Source organism: Ranitomeya variabilis, chromosome 2, assembly GCF_051348905.1.
Source record: "Ranitomeya variabilis isolate aRanVar5 chromosome 2, aRanVar5.hap1, whole genome shotgun sequence".
NCBI lineage: Eukaryota > Metazoa > Chordata > Amphibia > Anura > Dendrobatidae > Ranitomeya > Ranitomeya variabilis.
The window spans coordinates 209,529,577-209,550,315 of NC_135233.1; the positions used below are offsets into that span (position 1 = coordinate 209,529,577).

At 41.4% G+C, this 20,739-nt stretch overlaps 1 protein-coding gene across 8 annotated transcripts in view; it reads right to left on the bottom strand.

Moving 5' to 3' along the window:
* The window catches only part of DENND1A (DENN domain containing 1A), an 851,690-nt gene that overhangs the window by 515,219 nt on the left and 315,732 nt on the right, over positions 1-20,739 (bottom strand). For 6 of the 8 annotated variants that reach the window (XM_077283539.1, XM_077283536.1, XM_077283537.1 and 3 more), the window contains one exon: positions 2,040-2,109. In XM_077283539.1, the coding sequence (XP_077139654.1) occupies positions 2,040-2,109 (70 nt within the window). Of the gene's footprint in view, positions 1-2,039; positions 2,110-6,695; positions 6,886-20,739 lie in introns of those variants that run through there. The other 2 variants (XM_077283540.1, XM_077283541.1) reach the window with 2 other exon arrangements.

A 20,739-nucleotide genomic window follows, 5' to 3' on the forward strand; every position in this document is an offset into this window, starting at 1 on the left:
TGTAGTCCTTATAGCATGGTGACAAGCATTTTCTTAATACACCATAATAGCAATACCCTATCAAAACCTTGCACAATTGCTTGTGCCTAATATGCTATTTGTGCGCAAGGAACAGCATGTTTTTAACAGTCAAAGGTATAAGCAGGAATGGTCTCACCAAACTTCAGGGACCTTCCTTACAGCGTCATTCCATGCGTCCGATGCATAAAAAACCAGGGGGAGGATTTTTCCACAGATCCTACTTGCAACCCCTTTTCTCCCTAATGCAGACGGACCCTATGGGAAGCCTCCTTGTTACTCGATCTCCCGACGCGTTTCTTTGGGCTCTATCATCAGGGAAAAAAAATCCTACCACCTCCATTAATGGAAGGAGGATATAAATGAAAAAGAGGGACATTGGCAGTTTCCAAACAAGGGCACAAAAACAAGAATTATGGAAGGCTGCAGATGGTGCTATATATGAATACTGGTTTGGTGAGACCATTCCTGCTTATACCCTTGACTGTTAAAAACATGCTGTTCCTTGCGCACAAATAGCATATTAGGCAGAAGCAATTGTGCAAGGTTTTGATAGGGTATTGCTATTATGGTGTATTAAGAAAATGCTTGTCACCATGCTATAAGGACTACAGCGCTAGACAGGAGCGTCTGGCTTTATATGTGATACTGTGTGTGGTTTTTTGTTTGTGTCATTTGGCTTTTGGTGTTATTTGGGGCTTGAGTCCTCTTTTAAGATATTTATTAAAAGTTATTTTTTATTTAACACTTCTTTCTAATGATATCAGAATTAATATATTTTAGGGGTACCCTTTTTGAGAAATTTGACCTAAAAATAGGTAAAATTCGTTTTTTTTAAGTTTTTCATCATATGTGGGTGTGAATATTTCCACAAATACATATGCTTTGACCGTGATATTGCAACAATGCAAAGTCATGTAGATGTTTGGTGTACAGGGCAAAGCACCAGTTACTATTGGTTTTTGGTCTTGAGTTATATATGGGCAAAGTTTGGCATAAATTTTATGCGACGCGTTTTTCAAGCTACTTTGACACAAAATTGCAGCCGAAATATTGTTTTGTCATAGCCGGTAATAATTTTGTCGTGTTTAGCAGCAAAAGTTGAGCTAGTATGCCAAATTTCAGCATCATAGCCAGTATAGAACTCTAATGGCTATGTGCCAAAGTTTGCAAAATCCCCTTAGCTGAAGCGGCAGGCTTGGTGGAACCTCCAGTGAAAGGTCAACAGTGCCCAATGTATTTGAGATCTGGCCCTAAAAATTTACAGAACCTCTTTTCAAACATACATGTACATCCTTATAAATTTTCAGCAAAATCGGAGAAGGTCGAGTGGGGATGATTTTTAAAACTGGTCCACTTGATGTGGAATGACCCTATTCAGTACGACTATCAGTTGTGTATCCAACAGACTTCTGCACAACACAACTGATGGTACCAACCCCATTTATAAGGCAAGAAATCCCACTTATTAAACCTGACAGGGCACACCTGTGAAGTGAAAACCATTCCCGGTGACTACCTCTTGAAGTTCATCAAGAGAATGCCAATAGTGTGCAAAGCAGTCATCAAAGCAAAAGGTGGCTACTTTGAAGAACCTATAATATAAGACATAATTTCAGTTGTTTCACACTTTTTTGTTAAGTATATACGGTAATTCAAAATGTGTTAGTTCATAGTTTTGATGCCTTAAGTGTGAATGTACAATTTTCTTAGTCATGAAAATACAGAAAAATCTTTAAATGAGAAGGAGTGTCCAAACTTTTGGTCTGTACTGTACATCCTAATTGTTATAAACTAGTAGACTTGTGGGGTGCTACAACACCGCTAAAAGAAAAATCAGTACTCCTCTTGAAATTGTTATTGCATGTGACATGTTTTTACTTGTAAGAAAATCTCTTCAGTGTCCCACCTAACATTTATCGTCAGGCTTACACTTATTTTCACATTGGCATAAATTGGAAATGAAGATTTTTTGCTGGATTTTTTAGTCTTCAGCTAGGTCATATAATGGAGTAGGTTACCTGGTTTTTCAAAGAGTAATCCGCCAAGATGTTGAGCAACTTGTAAAAGACTTCAAACCATGGGAGGTAGCTGAAAGGAAGCACATTGGGAAGCGAGGCAAGTTTAAGGATAGGGAAGATAAGTCAAAAGAAAAATCCATGCCAGACATTTGCAGCGCATATTGTATGATTTTGTTATAAAAAGGAAGGGGTTCCTACACTTTGATTTGACATTTACAACTTATTTTTTTAAAGGTAGTCTGTCAGTGAGAAAAAAAAAAATCATTTGTGAACTAAGCACATCAATATGTAGGACAGCTTACCCTGGGAAGAATTGTACTGGTATTGTCAAGATCCATGGTCTACTTTCTTAGAAAATGATCCTCTATCTGATATGCTACTTAGCTGCTCGGTGTGCCTTGGACAGTCCGGCGTACCATGGGCGGTCTGCTGTGCCTTGGACGGTCCGGTGTACCTTGGCCAGTCTCGTGTGCCACCGACACGTCTACGGTTTGCCATGAAAAGTTTGACAGCAAGAATAGCGCCATCTGCAGCACTATTCTCGTTTTTAAGGCCTGTCAAAGTTTTCCAGTATACAAAAAGTAAAAGTCTAACGGCTCTCGTAAAGTAAATTGGTAATCCTGGATACAACTTGCTGGTGCCGAAAAGGCTTCTATACATTACTAATGGAAGCCATGATGAGAGTGTAAACAGAGTCCTTCCAAAGTAAAGATCCCAGGTTAAAGAATCACTCCGGTGTTTTTTATTTTTTCTTCCACCCCAGATTGGAATCACTAGTGTATTTTTTCGTGCTATTAGTAAATACGGTATTTATCACTCGCTTTCTTCTGCTCTTCCTGGCACCGCTCCAGTGCTGCTCCGCCATATTGTGACTTATCTGAAGTCACAGCTAACGTCACAAGCTGTCAGTGTAAGTCAATGAGGGCCTTATTCTGTCTCTCCTAGCCATACATTGAGAAGTGACTTCCGGACTGCACAGCAACCACTGGAGCGATCCCGGCAGATCACATCCAGCAGAAGACTACAGGAGTGACGCCAAGAACAGAAGACAACGGGGGTTGTAAGTATCCCACCCACCTGGTCTGTAGATTGTAAGTATTCCACCCACCTGGTCTGTAGATTGTAAGTATTCTACCCACCTGGTCTGTAGATTGTAAGTATTCTACCCACCTGGTCTGTAGATTGTAAGTATTCTCCCCACCTGGTCTGTAGATTGTAAGTATCCTACCCATCTGGTCTGTAGATTGCAAGGATTCTACCCAAGTGGTCTGTAGATTGTAAGTATTCTCCCCACCTGGTCTGTAGATTGTAAGTATCCTACCCACCTGGTCTGTAGATTGCAAGGATTCTACCCAAGTGGTCTGTAGATTGTAAGTATTCTACCCACCTGGTCTGTAGATTGTAAGTATTCTACCCACCTGGTCTGTAGATTGTAAGTATTCTACCCACCTGGTCTGTAGATTGTAAGTATTCTACCCACCTGGTCTGTAGATTGTAAGTATTCTTCCCACCTGGTCTGTAGATTGTAAGTATTCTTCCCACCTGGTCTGTAGATTGTAAGTATTCCACCCACCTGGTCTGTAGATTGTAAGTATTCCACCCACCTGGTCTGCAGATTGTAAGTATTCCACCCACCTGGTCTGTAGATTGTAAGTATTCCACCCACCTGGTCTGTAGATTGTAAGTATTCCACCCACCTGGTCTGTAGATTGTAAGTATTCTACCCACCTGGTCTGTATATTGTAAGTATTCTACCCACCTGGTCTGTAGATTGTAAGTATTCTACCCACCTGGTCTGTAGATTGTAAGTATTCCACCCACCTGGTCTGTAGATTGTAAGTATTCCACCCACATGGTCTGTAAATTATAAGTATTTTACAACATGCAGGGAACATATATTAGTGATACCACTCCAGGGGTGAAAACAAACAGAGGACCGGAGTGTTGCTTTAAGGGCTTTTCACTCTTGGCTATAATCACCCCAGTGATCTTTGTTTCCGATCGTGACTCAGCTTGAGCATGTCAAGTGATCAAATGTCAAGTGATAATTTGCTTCTTCCTCATTTTTTTTACACTATTATTGATTATGCATTTCTTAAATAGCACCATCATATCCCATGGCCCTTTACAGACATCATCATCCTTGTCTCCAATGAGACTCATAATCCACATCATGTATGTCTTTGGAGAAGACCGGAGAACCCAGAGGAAACCCACGCAAACACAGGGAGAACATACAAACTCCTTGCAGATGTTGTCCATGGTGGGATTTGAACCCAGGACCCCAGCGCTGCAAAGCAATAGTGCTAACCACTGAGCCACCGTGCTGCCCATGATAACAGATTGTTGGCAGCACATCATGGGTTGTAACAGCTGGCAATAATGTAAACTGTATGCGCGGAAGGGGAACCAGGAGATCATTCGGATGGTGGCTCTTGATCCTTATTCGTAAAGGCAATTTATCTGCTTGTGTAAAGGACCTCAAGTGTATGTAACATATTGTAAAATATACAAATTCTACATGAAACATTCCTACAATTTATCATTTTACATATCAGAATGATATGTAAATACAAAATAAAATATACATACATATTAAGGAATTACTTGGCAAACTGCCAATTACATTTTTAAGCTCTTGGATATTTCTACACTTCACGTACAGATTTTGTCAGGGATTTGGTCAAAGTATATAAATGAATTAGGGGTGGTATAGGCGAAGCACAAAGAGCGAATTCTAAAATAGACCTGGATATATTTGCAAAAAGACTTTACAAGACACTGCTTTCTGCCAACTGTAAGGGGATCTGTGCCCCCATGGTTAGGAACTGAGCAGCTTGTAGTAATAAATGAAGTGAGATGCAATTTACGTGACAGATGAGTGAGCGGCACTAATGTTTGTCTGAAGCCTGCAAGTACTACTGTAAAATTTAAGTAGCTTATCAAAATATACTGATAAGCAACATAACTTTTCATGTTATATGACAGCATTATCACTTGTGCTAATACATTTCAATCAGCCTGGGCTGCTGTGAACTGGATATTGCCGAGTGGAAAATGATTAGCAGTTTAAACAAGGAGCGGCGGCGCAGTCACAGTGTAAACATTCGGAGAGGATTAGGCAGCAGAAAAGTCTTTTGCTATAAACAAACTTGTACAAAATTGCAGCAGCTGAACTAGAACCAAGAAATCCTCTCAGTAAAAGGACTTGGAGAGTGAGATTAAGGACCTTTTAGTAAACAGACGGATTACACGACCCTTATCGCTGGAAACTCCCCTAGTTAACTGAGAAGTGAGAGGGCAGGGGGGGGATTGGGGATCCGAGAAAAAGGGGAAAGAAGCTCATTAAAAGAGGCAGAAAGAAAATTGTAACAAATTTTAGAAGCTGCTACAATATATTCTTGTACTTTTCCATTTGGCAAAGTGAAGAGGTTTTTTTTCGTAGCATGTCTTTAGGACGGGTCATTTTTGGATTGGTGCAGGTCCAAGCTTCGGGATTCCTGATGATCATCAGAATGAAAAGGACAGAAGACCTCTATGAAGACCATGATGGTTCAAGAGACAAATTATTGCGTGTTTATCCAAACATCAAAGCAATTTCGATAAAATTCTGTTGTAAATTTTATTTTAAAAGACCACAAATTTTGGTACAACTCAGAGTTGCACAAAAATGTCTTGATTTTTGATGTTTTCAAGTCAGTTTCTCCCATCTATGCCAAAAAGGGCGAACGTTGGGAAGTAAGGGAGGAATAACGGAGGGGTGACACCACGGCTTGTCTAATAGGTGACGAGGGTAGCGTTACTTACGCCAGTGACCGGAGTAAGATTTTAGTGTGCGGCACACACGGTCATCAGATGCTCCCGATTCATGAAGAAACGAGTGCCTCTTCATGCATCAGGAGCGTCTGACTCTACAACAACCCCGTCATCATCAAGACCGTCGAGAAAATCGTCAGTGTGAATCAGCGCCATATATTTCGATTTCGGTACATTTTCTTACGCTTGGTCCACCTTCCTTTCTGCCAGCGGACACAGCAGGCTCTGTATACTTTATATTCATGACTAATTGTGAACATTAACAATTCTTTGAATAAGTTTATATTTGTGAACTTGTTAGTCAGTTTTGCAATCAGAGCAAACATTGGTTCATTTTTTTCTGCAATTGGAGAACTTTTGAAACTTGCCATAATAGTACAAAAAAGTGTATGTTTATGGAAACACAACACACCTTACGAATCTACTGCATATGGCAAATAAAGCAAGAAGAAAATAAAAGCTTAAAAGGGACCTGTCATCAGATCAAAAGTGTGCAATTCTTTTTATCTTATTTTATTCCCGTTGCTCCCCCTAAGTATTACATTTTTTTGTTTGGGTCACATTTGCCATATGGTTCCAGAGATATGCGTCTTTTTATTTAGTGCAATTTTTTATGGTCTTTCTCATGGGTGCGCGTCTCACAGGGTAAAAGTGCAGAGCAGCCAAAACACACGCCCCAGAGGATCCTCTCAACTACGTCCCTTTGGAAACACCATACAAAACCCTGTGGCGGATTTAAAAAAAAGCAAACAATGCAATAATTAGGAGTGACAGGTCTTCTTTAAAAGGAGTCTATCAGCACAACATGACTATTTAAACCAAACAAAAGTACTCAGTCACCCTTGGTGTAGATGAGCAGCCTGCGAACCTTTCTACCAACTTATTTTCCACGCGTGTCCGTCCCTTTGTCCTAATGTAAAGCTGTCAGTCAAGGAAGAGGAGGGTGTAGATCAGGTGCGGACATATCATTGGTGCAGCTGCAGAGGGGCCCTAAAGGAGAAAGGCCCATTTCCGCCTCCAAAACTGGTGGAGTTGTTCATTATCATGAGATATTGTGACGCCTGTGATGTCATTGCGGGTCACTATGACAGCCGGGGGTCTGTTGAAGAACTCCATGCTTGTCATTACAGACCTCCTGTGAAGCCCGCCTATGGCCAGGTTTAGTGATGATCACTATATGCAGCAATACTTTTGCATTGATCGTGTGGACTATACACAGTAGACAATTGCATAAATAACAGTTCAAATCACCCCCTTTTTCCCCATTAAAAATAAGGATAATGAAAAAATTTGAAAATACACACGTGAAAAAAAAAGTCTGATCTGTCAAAATATAAAAATAATCAGATTGGTAAACACCATGACCGAAAATAATTTAAAAACGCCAAAATTACAATTTTCTGGCCGCTGCAATGCAAAAAAAAAATGCTGCAAAAAGTGATCAAAACGTCACATCTATCACGAGATGGTATCAATAAAAACGTTGTCTCGCCCCATAAAAATTAACACACAGCTCCATCAACAAAAAAATGAAAACATTACAGGTCTCAGAAAATGGAGACACATCCCCCCAAATTTTCTTTTGCAAACTTCAGATTTTTTATCACTGCTAAAATAACAACAAAAAGTGGACCTATTTGGTATCACTGTAATCGCACTGATGAGCAGAATCGTATTGAAAAATCATTTTTACCACATAATGTAGTCTGTAAAAAAAATCTCAAAAAACAATGTCAGAATTGCACTTTTTTTCACAATTTCTCCTTACTTTGAATTTTTTTTTTACCTGTTTTCCAGTACACTGTGTCTTCCAAAGGTACAATTTGTCCTACAACAAACAAGCCCTCATATGGCTATGTGGATGGAAAAATAAAAAAAGTTATGGCTCTGGGAGAAAAATGAAAACGGAAAAAAAACAGAAATTGGCCGTCTCGTGAAGGGGCTATTTTTTGGTGGACTGCTTCCTTAAACAAAGACTTGGAACCCATGATGTCACAATATTTCAGGACAGAAACAAAGGTTAAATGAGGAGACATCACCTGCGTTATGTTAGCCATCGAGGACAAGGATGCTCCATCAAGGTCCAACAGCTGAGACCCCCTGTGTCGCCCACCGCTCAGTATGGTTTCTCTAGAAGCAGCTTGGTTGTCCACCCGGTCATGGCACAGTGCTTTTCCAGTAGTCATCGAAGGTCATAGCAGTTGTACTCTTGACATTTGGACATTGACGACAAGCCACCATGACCGACCCTGAGACAACTTTTAAAGTAGTTCCATAATTACTACTAATGAGCGAACGTGCTGGGATAAGGTGTTATCCGAGGATGCTCGGGGGCTATCTGAGTGTCTTCGGCATTCTCGAAAAGTATGTTCAAGTCCCCGCGGCTCCATGTCTCGCGGCTGTTTGACAACCGCAACACATGTGGGGACTGCCTAACAAACAGGAAATCCCTGCATGTGTTGCAGCTGTCGAACATCCGCGAGACATGGAGCCGCGGGAACTCGAACATACTTTTCGAGAACGCCAAAGACACTCGGTTAGCACCCGAGCATCCCCGGATAACACCTTATCCCAGCACGTTCGCTCATCACTAATAATTACACATTTCCTATTATGATGATAGCATTTATCATCCACCTTCAAAAAAAGTAGATCCTGATAGTTCTGACGATTTCATCAATATGATCTCTTACTGAATCTATATAGCGGGAAGTTAAAATCCCCAACGGCTCTACAGGTCTTTGACAGGAATTATGCCATGCTGATATTATCATCGGAATATGGAGCCGACGTTCACGCCGCTCTGTAATATATTCTCCTTGGCTCACCAAAGCCCGGTCTATGCGTTAAGGCTAACCTCAGGTCACTACTTAAGAAGCACCAGTGACCTTGAGTAAAATGTATTATTTATTTGCACGCGCAGATTTTCTGTATATACAGCATACATTTTACTTTATACTCGGGCAGACTTGCGTCAGTCACTCTCACAGGTAGTAGATTGATATTTCACTGTCTAAGCGGACCTTTTGTTCTGCTGCCGGCCCTGGCTCCGAGTGCTAAGTATCCGGTAAACTCATAACAGAGAAATATTATTGTCCTGTAATTTGGGTTGCAGTGCTCCCTATTCATTAAAGGAACTATCAAATGACTGTTACATGGGACTGCAAAAAGACCTGCAGCTCTACATCTGGAAACCTCAAAAAGCCCCATTCAGTTGTCCGTTTTCTTTGCGTATGAGACAAGATGAACAGTTTTTCATCAGTGTGCCAGATAAGGTTTTCCTCCATTTTTGGTTTGCATTTTCCTTTTTTACCATCTTATTTTTCTCTTGTGCAAAAAAAAAAGAAAAAATGTAAACCCTTTTCTACAGTAAAAATGAACAGCATTGAGATAACAGATGGCATATTGGTGTTATCTATTTTTTGACTGATCCGATCTCTTGTATGGGTGACTTTGATCTGGAAGTTGTATACAAAATTGTCGTTTCTTCATTTTTCTTATTCTGCAGACAATCAGCTTGCGAAAAAAAAACAAACACGCAAATTTGGAAAACAGAAAAATGAGGCAGGAAGTATAAATCCAGTCTCTTGGGTTGATAATTCAGTGCACAAACTTCAACTGTGGTCGTTGCACATACACTTATTACATTGGAGAGGTCGCTGCTGAGCGAGGCGCCATCCTGAAGTCTGGTCTGTCGGCAGGAGTGCTGTGCTGACATGTTGGGCAGTGACTACTGTTACGCACAGGATTGGGGAAGATACGTTGTAGTCACTTTTAGCCTGAACTGATAGGAAAAGTTTAACATAGAGCTATTCGCTCTCTGAATTTCATGGGCAAAATCCAAAAGTGCATTAACGGATCAGCAAAGTAGATGGGATTTTACCAAATTTCACCTCCATGTTGTGTAAAGAACCCTACGTAGAAATGGTGAAAACTCACCTTGTATCACTATCAAAATGAACATATAGATGTTCACAAAGAATCTACAACAAAGTTGTTATGCTGCAATTTATTTTCTTTCAGACGCACCCTTAGGCTGTGGGGCTGTCCACGACTCAGGTCACACGTAGCAGCTACATCGCAACACAATCCAAGTGACCAGGGTCGTATTGCAATATCTAGCGCTCCACAATTGCACCAAGCAATCAAGTTCGATTTTTTTGTAATGTACTTGTTGCAAAAACCCTAGGTGTCCAAAGTAACCGGGTAGCCCTAGCCTTCAATAAGTTTGTGAGATTAAAAAAACAAAACTTTGGGCTCGATTCATCAAAGATTTTAAAACAGAAAACTGGAATAAAGAATTTGGAAAATTTCAAAACGCAAAATGCTTCACCAGTGTGAAACCGCTCTAACTAAATGGGTGCAGCTGGGAAGAAACCAGGGTGGGGAGCGGCTAAATCCAGGGTGGGGAGCGGGAAATCCATCAAAAGTGCACTGATTATGCTCCAAATGCTACTCCAGTTCTTGCCAGTCTTAATGAATTGGCCTCTTTATTTCCAGGGAACAGCTCCACTCTATAAGCAGTATCTCGTATTGCCGCTGACTTGCAATACCAGACCCACAAACAACTGAGCCCAAAAAGTAAAAAAAATAAACACAAAACTGTACCCTTTTACATAGTACTCTCCAGAAGCCGGATAAGCGGCTGGCTCCAGAAGATTTTGTGGGTCATCGACTTTTAGGCAGATTTATTGAACCTAAAGCCAGAAAATTGCACAAATTTTGGGCACAATTCCTTTGCCTGCAAATAGGAGTTGTACATCATATTCTCTGTCTTTACCACAGTCTAAAAACGGGCCAAATTTATTAGTTGGCAACTACTTTTTAAAAAACTTGTATTGATTTTTTTTTTTTTTTTAAAGAGTGCCATATAAAACCCAATTCTTATAATAATAATGTTCATTTTTATATAGCCCTAACATATTCCGCAGCACTTTACAGTTTGCACACATTATCATCGCTGTCCCCGATGGGGCTCACAATCTAAATTTCCTATCAGTATGTCTTTGGAATATGGGAGGAAACCGGAGAACCTGGAGGAAACCCACGCAAACACGGAGAGAACATACAAAACTCTTTGCAGATGTAAAAATATGGCCCTCACACACAACACCTCCAAAAGAAAGAGAGGAAGCTGTGAAGAATAAAAACAATCCTAAAATGACAACCAATATGGCTGAACAGATGATCACTACTAAACCCAAAGTATCCCTTTGGGCACAATTACTCTGCCAAGTGTTCGGATTTCGGAACAATTACTCTGCCAAGTGCCCAGATTTCAGCACAATTACTCTGCCAAGTGCTTGGATTTCAGCACAATTACTCTGCCAAGTGCTCGGATTTCGGCACAGTTACTCTGCCAAGTGCTCGGATTTTGGCACAATTACTCTGCCAAGTGCTCGGATTTCTGCACAATTACTCTGCCAAGTGCTCGGATTTCAGCACAATTACTCTGCCACGTGCTCGGATTTCGTCACAATTACTCTGCCAAGTGCTTGGATTTCGGCACAATTACTCTGCCACATGCTCGGATTTCAGCACAATTACTCTGCCAAGTGCTCGGATTTCGGCACAATTACTGTACTATGCCAAGTGCTCAGATTCCAGCATAATTACTCTGCCAAGTGCTTGGATTTCAGCACAATTACTCTGCCAAGTGCTCGGATTTCGGCACAATTACTCTGCCAAGAGCTCGGATTTCGGCACAATTACTCTGCCAAGTGCTTGGATTTCGGCACAATTACTCTGCCACATGCTCGGATTTCAGCACAATTACTCTGCCAAGTGCTCGGATTTCGGCACAATTATTCTGCCAAGTGCTTGGATTTCAGCACATTTACTCTGCCAAGTGCTCGGATTTCGGCACAATTCCTCTGCCAAGAGCTCGGATTTCGGCACAGTTACTCTGCCAAGTGCTCGGATTTCGGCACAATTACTCTGCCAAGAGCTCAAATTTCGGCAGTTACTCTGCCAAGTGCTCGGATTTCGGCACAATTACTCTGCGAAGTGCTCGGATTTCAGCACAATTACTCTGCCAAGTGCTCAGATTTTGGCACAATTACTCTGCCAAGTGCTCAGATTTCGGCACAATTACTCTGCCAAGAGCTCGGATTTCGGCACAATTACTCTGCCAAGTGCTCGGATTTCGGCACAATTACTCTGCCAAGTGCTCAGATTATGGCACAATTACTCTGCCAAGTGCTCGGATTTCGGCACAATTACTCTGCCAAGAGCTCGGATTTCGGCACAATTACTCTGCCAAGTGCTCGGATTTCTGATGTCATCATTTATGCTTCATTTTATCATTTAGGTTGTATATATTATACCGGCCAATCTCTTCCACTCTCTAGTTATTGGATAAATTACTTTTATACAACTTCGTATATGGCTTTTGGAAAAGGATATAAAAGTATGCTGTAAGAGGATTATTCCGCCGAGCTACACTTTGATATGATGTGATCTGGAAGTCATTACTGAGGCACGTGATATGATCCGTGACAGGTAGAGTGTAAAATACATACAGATTTTGGTCGAACAGTGCACGGTGTAGTCCTTGGCTGGGAATACGGGCTCAGCTCACAATATACCTGTCACTAAAATCAGTAACACGAGTGTCTGGCGTATTGTAGACCCTGCTGAATAGACCGGTCCGCCGCAGAGAGTGCAGAGCTGGAGCTGCTTCTCTCCGGTGTGCATTGCCCATGTTACGTCTAATGATGGCAGTGTTGAGGTACGTGGAGCTGACATTTCCTGTCTCTTCAATCTCCCAACACAGGAGACATAACAAGACATTTCATTCACTCATTAACTCTTTACATTCATTTAAAGACGTGTCGGAGAAATCCATCACAATTCAGTATTGGGAGGATCTGAGCGAAGGAGAGTGCGGTTTAGGACAGACTCGTGAGCTATCTGAAATTTCTGAAATTCAGTCCCATGCAACCGGCTAGGTTTTCTCCTGCAGAAAGCACATGGGTTTTCACAAGGCCCCTTTACATGAATGAATAATTCATGCGCGAAAACCATTAATATAAAATATTTGCCACTGAAATGATTCTCTGGCTATGTGCACACAACATCTTTTTTTGGCAGATTCCACCTCGGAAACCGCCTGAAAAAAACAATGAAAAAAACTTTGTAAAGAACAAACGTATGCCTTGCTATATAAAAAGCCACTTGCTGAACATTTGTGCTAGCTTTCAAATGTTTTTTTAACCACTTAAGATTTCTTTAAAAAATGCCCTTCTTCTGGTGTTTTCCACTCTGGAGACTCACTGTGCTTTCCAATACAAGTCAATAGGATAGCTCAGAAGACGATCGGACATTTTTTTTGGTGGGTTTTTGTTAAGCAAAAAAAAAAAGAGAGCTTTATTCAATGGAAAGAATATTCAGTGAAAAGAATAAAAAAAAAACAAGAAAATCACAGTAAAAAAAAAAAAAAGATAAAAAAAAGGGGCATGCTTTATTCAATGGAGTGAAGAGGAAAAAAAAAACAATAAAATCACAGTAAAAAAATGTGTAAAAAAAACAAACCATGGTATAAGCCTCCACAATAAGCACAAGTGGGTAAAACCGTCAGAAAAACCCTGAGGAAATGGCTGAAAAAGAAAAGCACAAAAGAGGCTTAAAAATTAAAAAAAAAAAAAAAAAATTTACAGTTCCCGGAAGCGTCTTCTGCTTGAAAAACTTGTTTTTGACGTTGCGCCTATCACATTGTAAATGACTTGTTGGAGTCTTTATGATCTGTATCCGCATTGTGAACAAGATCTTCATTTTGTATGTGCGTGTAGATTCTTCACACTTCTTCCAGAACTACAAATAAGGGGGGACAGGTGCTATTCTCCATAAGAAACAGCCAACAACCAGAGAAGTGGACCTAAATCTTGCTGGAGCGCCACGGCCTATTCAGTCTTCTCATAGTATGGATCGGACATTAATATTAAAGTCCAGGAAAAGCCCCCATAAAGGCTATTTATCATCTTTCTGCAAGATAGGTGATAAATGACTGATCTCTGAGGACCCTACTGACGATACTTACTACCACTGAGGTCAGAAGCCCCCCACCGATCCATCTACGGGACTAGTAAGATCGCACACGAGCTATAGTTTGAATCAAAGAGAAAAGGGGTAAGAAGCGGACGGGTATACGGTTTTACTCATCCGATCCAATACAGCTAGGCTATGTTCACACGTCATGTTTTTCTCCAGAAAAGAAGCTGCATTTTACAGTCCCAGATTTACAGACACAATCCCAGATTTTGCTAATCTATGAGATCTTAGAAATCTCATGCACACACTTGCAATTCTTTCAGCGTTTTTACAGCATTTTTTCACCCGTAGAAAGCAATGATAAGAGTGCAAATATACTGCAGAAAAATACAACACACAAGTTTTGCTGCATTTTTTTCTGTGCGGCTTACGTGTGTGATTTGTCTATTGTACATATTTAATTAATAAAATTAGATTTGCCAAAAACACAGCAAAAAATGCTGGAACATTTTTGCACTTTCTCGCTGCTTTCTATGGGTAAAAAAAAAAAAGCTGTAAAAACGCCGAAAGAATTGACATGCTGCAAGTGTGTGCACGAGGTTTCTGAAATCTCATGGATTTTGTTAGGACTATAAAATACAGCTTTTCCGAAAAGAAAGAAGAAAAAAAAGTGCCGTGTGAACATAGTCTAACTGTATTGGAGCAGATCGGTAAAAAGGAATAACAGTCAGCTTCTTATTGCCTTTTTCGAGCTTTCGTTTTAAAACAAAATCATTAACAAATTTTTCTTCCCAAAATCCATTGATGGACATAAAAGAAAAATGACGATTATATTGCGAGTGTGAGACCGTACGAGATGAGGAGGCAGCATGGTGCGGACTGGACGCATCGCTGCCAATTTGTCATTGAGAAACTATGCGAGTCTTTATCGGAAGAGTGCGAGAGCCTTGAGCCTATAACCCAAACACCCCGTCCCTCCCAGCCTCAGCAACTCTGCCAGTCACCCCTGTTGGGCGATTTATAGCTTATGACTTGCATATATTTAATTTGTAACCAAAAACTTCCCCTTCCTGTTAACTACCTTAGAACTCCCTGATTAACTCTTGTTTTTACAGGTCAGAGGTTAAGCAAAGGAAGGGAAGCAGGGGATTCTGAGAATGGCCAGGACCCACAGCTCGCCGGGTCCTGTGGAAGAAAACATTAAGAAATAAGTGATAGGCTAGAGACTGCTCGAGACAGTTTAGAGTTCAAAGGATCAGAGAAACATAAATCATTGCGGCAAAAAAAAAGTAAACAAGAGGAGTTTTTAGCCATCATCCACCTCTTTGGGATCTGCCCCCAGTTATGGCAGCTTTGCGTTTTTTTGCCTCCTAATAGAAAATGACACTTTTACAACAAAATTCCATAAGGAGAAGAAGTGCACTCACCCTCCTCCTCCCTTAAAAAAAGACTCGATGTGTCAGAATTAACCATTTCATCCAAAACTAATCACTGCCGGCCATTATTTCTGCTGTCAAGCAAATAAATGAGGGAACTTTAATAAAGCTACTTTAGGTAAAATGTTGTGACCCCCTTAAGTGCCGATGCCTTTAATGCGCCATAAATCTGCTCCCGGCCTGTCCTGTATTACGCCATATATAAAAGCACAGTGCTGTTTCATTTATGTGCTGCATCTTTTCATCATATCACCTGTATAAAAGATCTTAAAAACAAACAAAAGAAAAGAAAAAAATGACGGTAGGTATTTTATGAAGTTTGTTATAAAGTGCGGCACGGCACCACAGACACCGGGAGAAGCTGAAGGTCAGGGGGACGTTGGTATAAACACTCTGGAGTTAGGCTTGGCAGGCATGTTTAGTGACTGTAGTAAAGGAGGTGATGACATACGGATGCTGAATAAGCCACTGTGCAGCAGAGTTTATACAGACATCAACTGCTACATTAAATTCTGATTTTAAAAAAAGGAAAAAAAATATTGCTCTGTTTATTTCTCACATAAAGAAGCATCCTTCACTTTTCCTGGATGTGCTCCAAAAATGTTCTCCGCGCCGGCTCTCTTTTAGGGGAAATAATAGGTAAAGAGTGTGGGGTATCAAGGGTAAAGCATAGTGATGAGCGAACGTCCTCGGATGAGGTGTTATCTGAGCATGCTCGGGTGCTAACAATGTCTTTGGCGTGCTTGGATATTATGGTTGAGTCCCTGCGGCTGCATGTCTCGCGTAGTCTTGACAAATAGACAATCCCTCCATGCAACTGTGAGACAAGGAGCCGCAGGGACTCAAACTTATTTTTCGAGCGCGATGAAGACACTCGGTTATCACATGAGCTCATCATTAGACTAGAGCACGAAGATTCTAAAAAGGTTGTCCAGGCGTGAAAAAAAAAAATTACACTCCCCTCCAAGACTGTATTAGGTGCCCCAGCTGTTATTCCTCCGTTCTCTGTGATCCCTGTCAGTTGCAGGAATGACAGCTTTCCGAGCTGAAGAAATCGTGTTCGGACAAAATAAAAACACTGCAAACAGTCAGCAGCTACTGATCAGCAGCAGCATTCACATGACTCCATTGCTAGATCTTGTAGATGTTGATCTCGGTAGACCGGCAGCGAACGGAGTATGAAAATGCAGTGACGGTCCAGTTGGCAATTATTTGTTAGGTTAGTTTTTCCGCTCTCCCTGGGCAAATTAATCAGGACTTGTCCCATTTTTAAATATGAAACTTTGATTACATCATTCAAAACCCAATAATTTTTTAAATGAAACTAAAAAAAATGCTTCTTTACGTAAATTCCCGTTTAAAATGGGGGTCGATTCATCAAGCCTGGCATAGTGCAAGCTCGTGTTATGATAGTCTTCCTGGCCGAGAAGGCACAGAATTCATTAAGAGGCGCATACCACTTTGGAATTCGGCGTGTGCCGCGCTACTCCATTCAATAGCATTTCTGGCGTGAAAATTGCTGACCCTTTCAATGAATCTGACAGGCGGATGTGGCCATGCCCCGTCCAAACACCTCCCCAGCTTTGCCCATTTTGGCGGAGCGGATTTAAACTGGCGTGAAAATGCCAAAAGTCACAAATTTGTAAACAAGTTTTATGGTGTACAAAATTTTTTGCACCTTTTCAAAGCTTTTACGTTAACATTCTGGAGTAAAACCTTGGATGAATAGGATCCAATGTGTCCAGTCTTGGACTTGGCGGTCTGTGTATAAGATCATGCAGGACACGACGTGGACGTTCTGAGAAGCCATGATAAACAGTGGGCTGAGTTTGCCTGAGTATATAAAAAAATTGTTCCACGTTTGAGTGAAAAAACTTGGGAAGTTTGTTTTTTTCTCATTTGTCATCCATAAGAAATCAGTTACAAAAAAATTACAAAACCAAACACAGTTTCATATGTTAAAGAATTAGTACGTATCCGAAAAAATAAAATGATATACTGTGGCTCGGCATGGGATCCAATGTTTTTGAGGCACACATACTTGAATGGGGAAGTCTCATCTAACACATGGAAGAAACCAGTGCAGGCTACAATTTTTTCCCACACGCAGATTCAAACAGTGAAAATAAAAAATAAAAATCTCATCTGCCCCGCGCCACTGAATGCTGTCTAAATGCCGTCCATTATTTTCACGGGCGGCACTCAGACCAAAAACACGGTAATGTGAACTTGGCCTTCCACAAAGTGTCGAAGATCACCATTTAACCTTAGAAAACACTAAAAAAAGGATTGTTCTTGGCTTCTTTTAAAAACTGAAGCCCTGATAATGTCTTGGGTCTAAATAGTGACTGGCAAAACGCTGTGCCCACGTAAGTTCGGTCCAGGTTTCCATCATATTGATTCCCACACAACACTAGTTAAGACGCTCCTGACTTATTCTGCGGCCTGCGCCTCTTCATGAATCAGGAGCATCTCACTCCGCCACACCCGCTCATCGAGACCCGAGTGAATATGCCCAGTCTTGATTAATCAGGGCCCGAGAGTATTGCTACTTACTGCAATAACCTTCCACGATCGGTCAAAAATAACTGAAACCCAGAATGAAACCGGGTGGTGTTTCTTACCCAAAAATAGGAATAAGGACATAGAAGACCACAAAAAGTGTTGGAAACTTTTTTGACTGTATGTTAAAGCATCTGGTCTTTATAAATAAAAGGGCTAGGTTTGGAAAACTACAAACAAAGAATAGTGGCTACTCATATTTTTACAACTGCTTGGGATACCGAATAATGTAGGACATTATCATTTTTGCAGCGCATCTTATTTATACTTAAAAACAAGATGTCACCTATCCACAGTATAGGCGATAACATACTGATTGGTAGGTGATCCACCGCTTGGAACTTTTATTCTGCACAAGGAAATGTTATCACCGTCACAAGTTGCCGGGGCAGGTTAGACACACACATTCGTCACTCCATTCATTCCCTTATGGCGCTGCAGAAAAAAGAAGAACACAGCATTTTGCAGCCCCATAGTGAATAAATGGAACATACATTCTGCTGCCCCTCATTCGCACGGGAATAAAACCCTTAAAAAGCAAATCTTTGAAACCCTAGTCTAATTTAATGTTTGCCTGGGAGAGACCTTGGTGATGCAGTATTACTACCTTGTGTCTTGCTGTGCTCAGTCTTGCCATGGTGTATGACCTGTGATATGTAACCATCTTCCACAACCTCACCTTCATAGTAGAGTTTGTCTTTTCCTCACCCAGTTCTAAGCCTCATTCACAGCTGTTTCTGTTTCAGTTAATGATTTTATTTCAACCTACATATAAAGATGATGATCATTATCACCTGTTCAGTATAACTGGTTGCTCATACACCTGACTATAATCCCACAAAATTCTTAACTGTGTGCAAGTGTACCTAGAAGAACAGATTTTGTTTTGAAGGCAAAAGTTTGTCAAATGAAATACTGAATTGATTTACATTTCTCTTTTGCTCATTTAGTTTGCCTTTTGTGAATCGATAAGTAGTGATGAGCGAGCGTGCTCTGATAAGGTGTTATTCGAGCATGCTCGTGTGCTAATAGAGTATCTTCAGCATGCTCAAATACTATGTTTGAGTCCCCGCAGTTGCATGTCTCGGGGCTGTTCGACATCCGTAACACATGCAGGATTTCCTAACAGACAATCCCCTCTGCATGTGTTGAGATGCAGCAGTGTACCACGCAAGTGCGTGGTGCAGATGGATCGTGGACCCACTGTGCCACGCTTGCCTGGTAGGGGCGTAGCTAAGCGGCTACCTGGTTTTCACTGGAGCTCCTGATGGTGGAGTCAAGCCTGAGCTGAAGGTAGCCACCAGGTACCACTCCTAGGCAGTCCTAAATACAGCAGCTTCTGACCCCAAGGGTTGGGTTCACTGACACCGACTGGACTCAAAGGCACAGACAAGGCTGGATTCGGAACATGCTCAGTTCAGATAGGTGCGACTTCAGAGTTCAGAAATTGCTGAAGCATCTTCAGGTTCAGGGTCCGACGATGCGGTTACAGAAATCAGCTACCGCCGGAGCGGCTTCAGGGTTCAGGTACCACCTGAGCGGCTTCAGGGTTCAGGTACCGCCAGTGCGACTTCAGGGTTCAGGTACCGCCGGAGTGGCTTCAGGGTTCATGTACCGCCGGAGTGACTTCAGTGTAAAGGTACCGTCGGAGTGGCTTCAGGGTTTAGGTACTGCCTGAGCGGCTTCAGGGTTTAGGTACCGCCGGAGCAGCTTCAGAGTTCAGGTACCGCCAGAGCGGCTTCAGGGTTCAGGTACCGCTGGAGCGGCTTCAGGGTCCAGGTACCGCCGGAGCTGCTTCAGGGTTCAGGTACCGCCAGAGCGGCTTCAGGGTTCAGGTACCGCCTGAGCGACTTCAGGGTTCAGGTACCGCCAGAGCGACGTCAGGTACCGCTGGAGTGGCTTCAGGGCAACATACACACTATACAGGAACACGGGAAACAGAATTAGGATAATGAACTAGCTTCAGAGCATGAGGACAGGGGATGTGGCAACAAACAGTTGCACACGTTAGCGCTGTAGGGAAACTATAGAGGTTGCTCAGGCACCTCCCAACGGGGGAGGGTGCCTTTTATACTAGATGCTTGCCAGCTATTGGCTGTGGGCATTTTCAAGGTGTGGGTGTTGCCTCTTTAAGAACAGAGGATCGCGCGCACTAGGCATGCCCAGGAAGCAGCAGATTGGGAGCTCACCAAGCGGCCAGGGCAGTGTGTATGTGGGCGTCCCTGCCGGTATTAGTGGTACACAGTGCTCTGAGTGCTGAGACACATATTACCCCAGCCGCATCACTTATTGGTAGTTTTCCTATAATATTTCTTATAATAAGAGAGCTATGCAGAGTTTGTTAGATATCAGTATATTGTAGCAGACCACGCTAACTTTTATGTGGTCCATTCTGGTATTTTTAATGACAACGACAGTGCTGCCATCATAAATACTGGAAAAAGCCTAAAGGATCCCATTAACATAAGTGTAAACATTTATGTGCACTAAAGTTAATAGGGGAGGTGACATCCAATAGAAATGTCATTACAAATCCAACACGGTCTTACATCCAGTTTTTCAGATTTTTTGCCTATAAAAAAAAACTGTATTTTTATCTCTTTAAGGTTTAAGCTACAAAAACATGTAGAATAATAAGTAAAATGATGATAAAAAATACATAGCTGATAATAATAGATAAAATATAGTAAAAAACTAAAAATGATAAGAATATGAGAAAAGAAACAGATACCTAAAGCAAAAACCTTCCTTAGTAATAAAAATGAGAAATCACACCGCAAAATATACACTTCCTCCTTAAAACACAGACCCCCAATCATTCACTGAGACCCCCAACGCATACAGTCAAAACAAACACTTAGGTCTTTGTACAACTGGAAGTGAAGTTATTTTGCTAT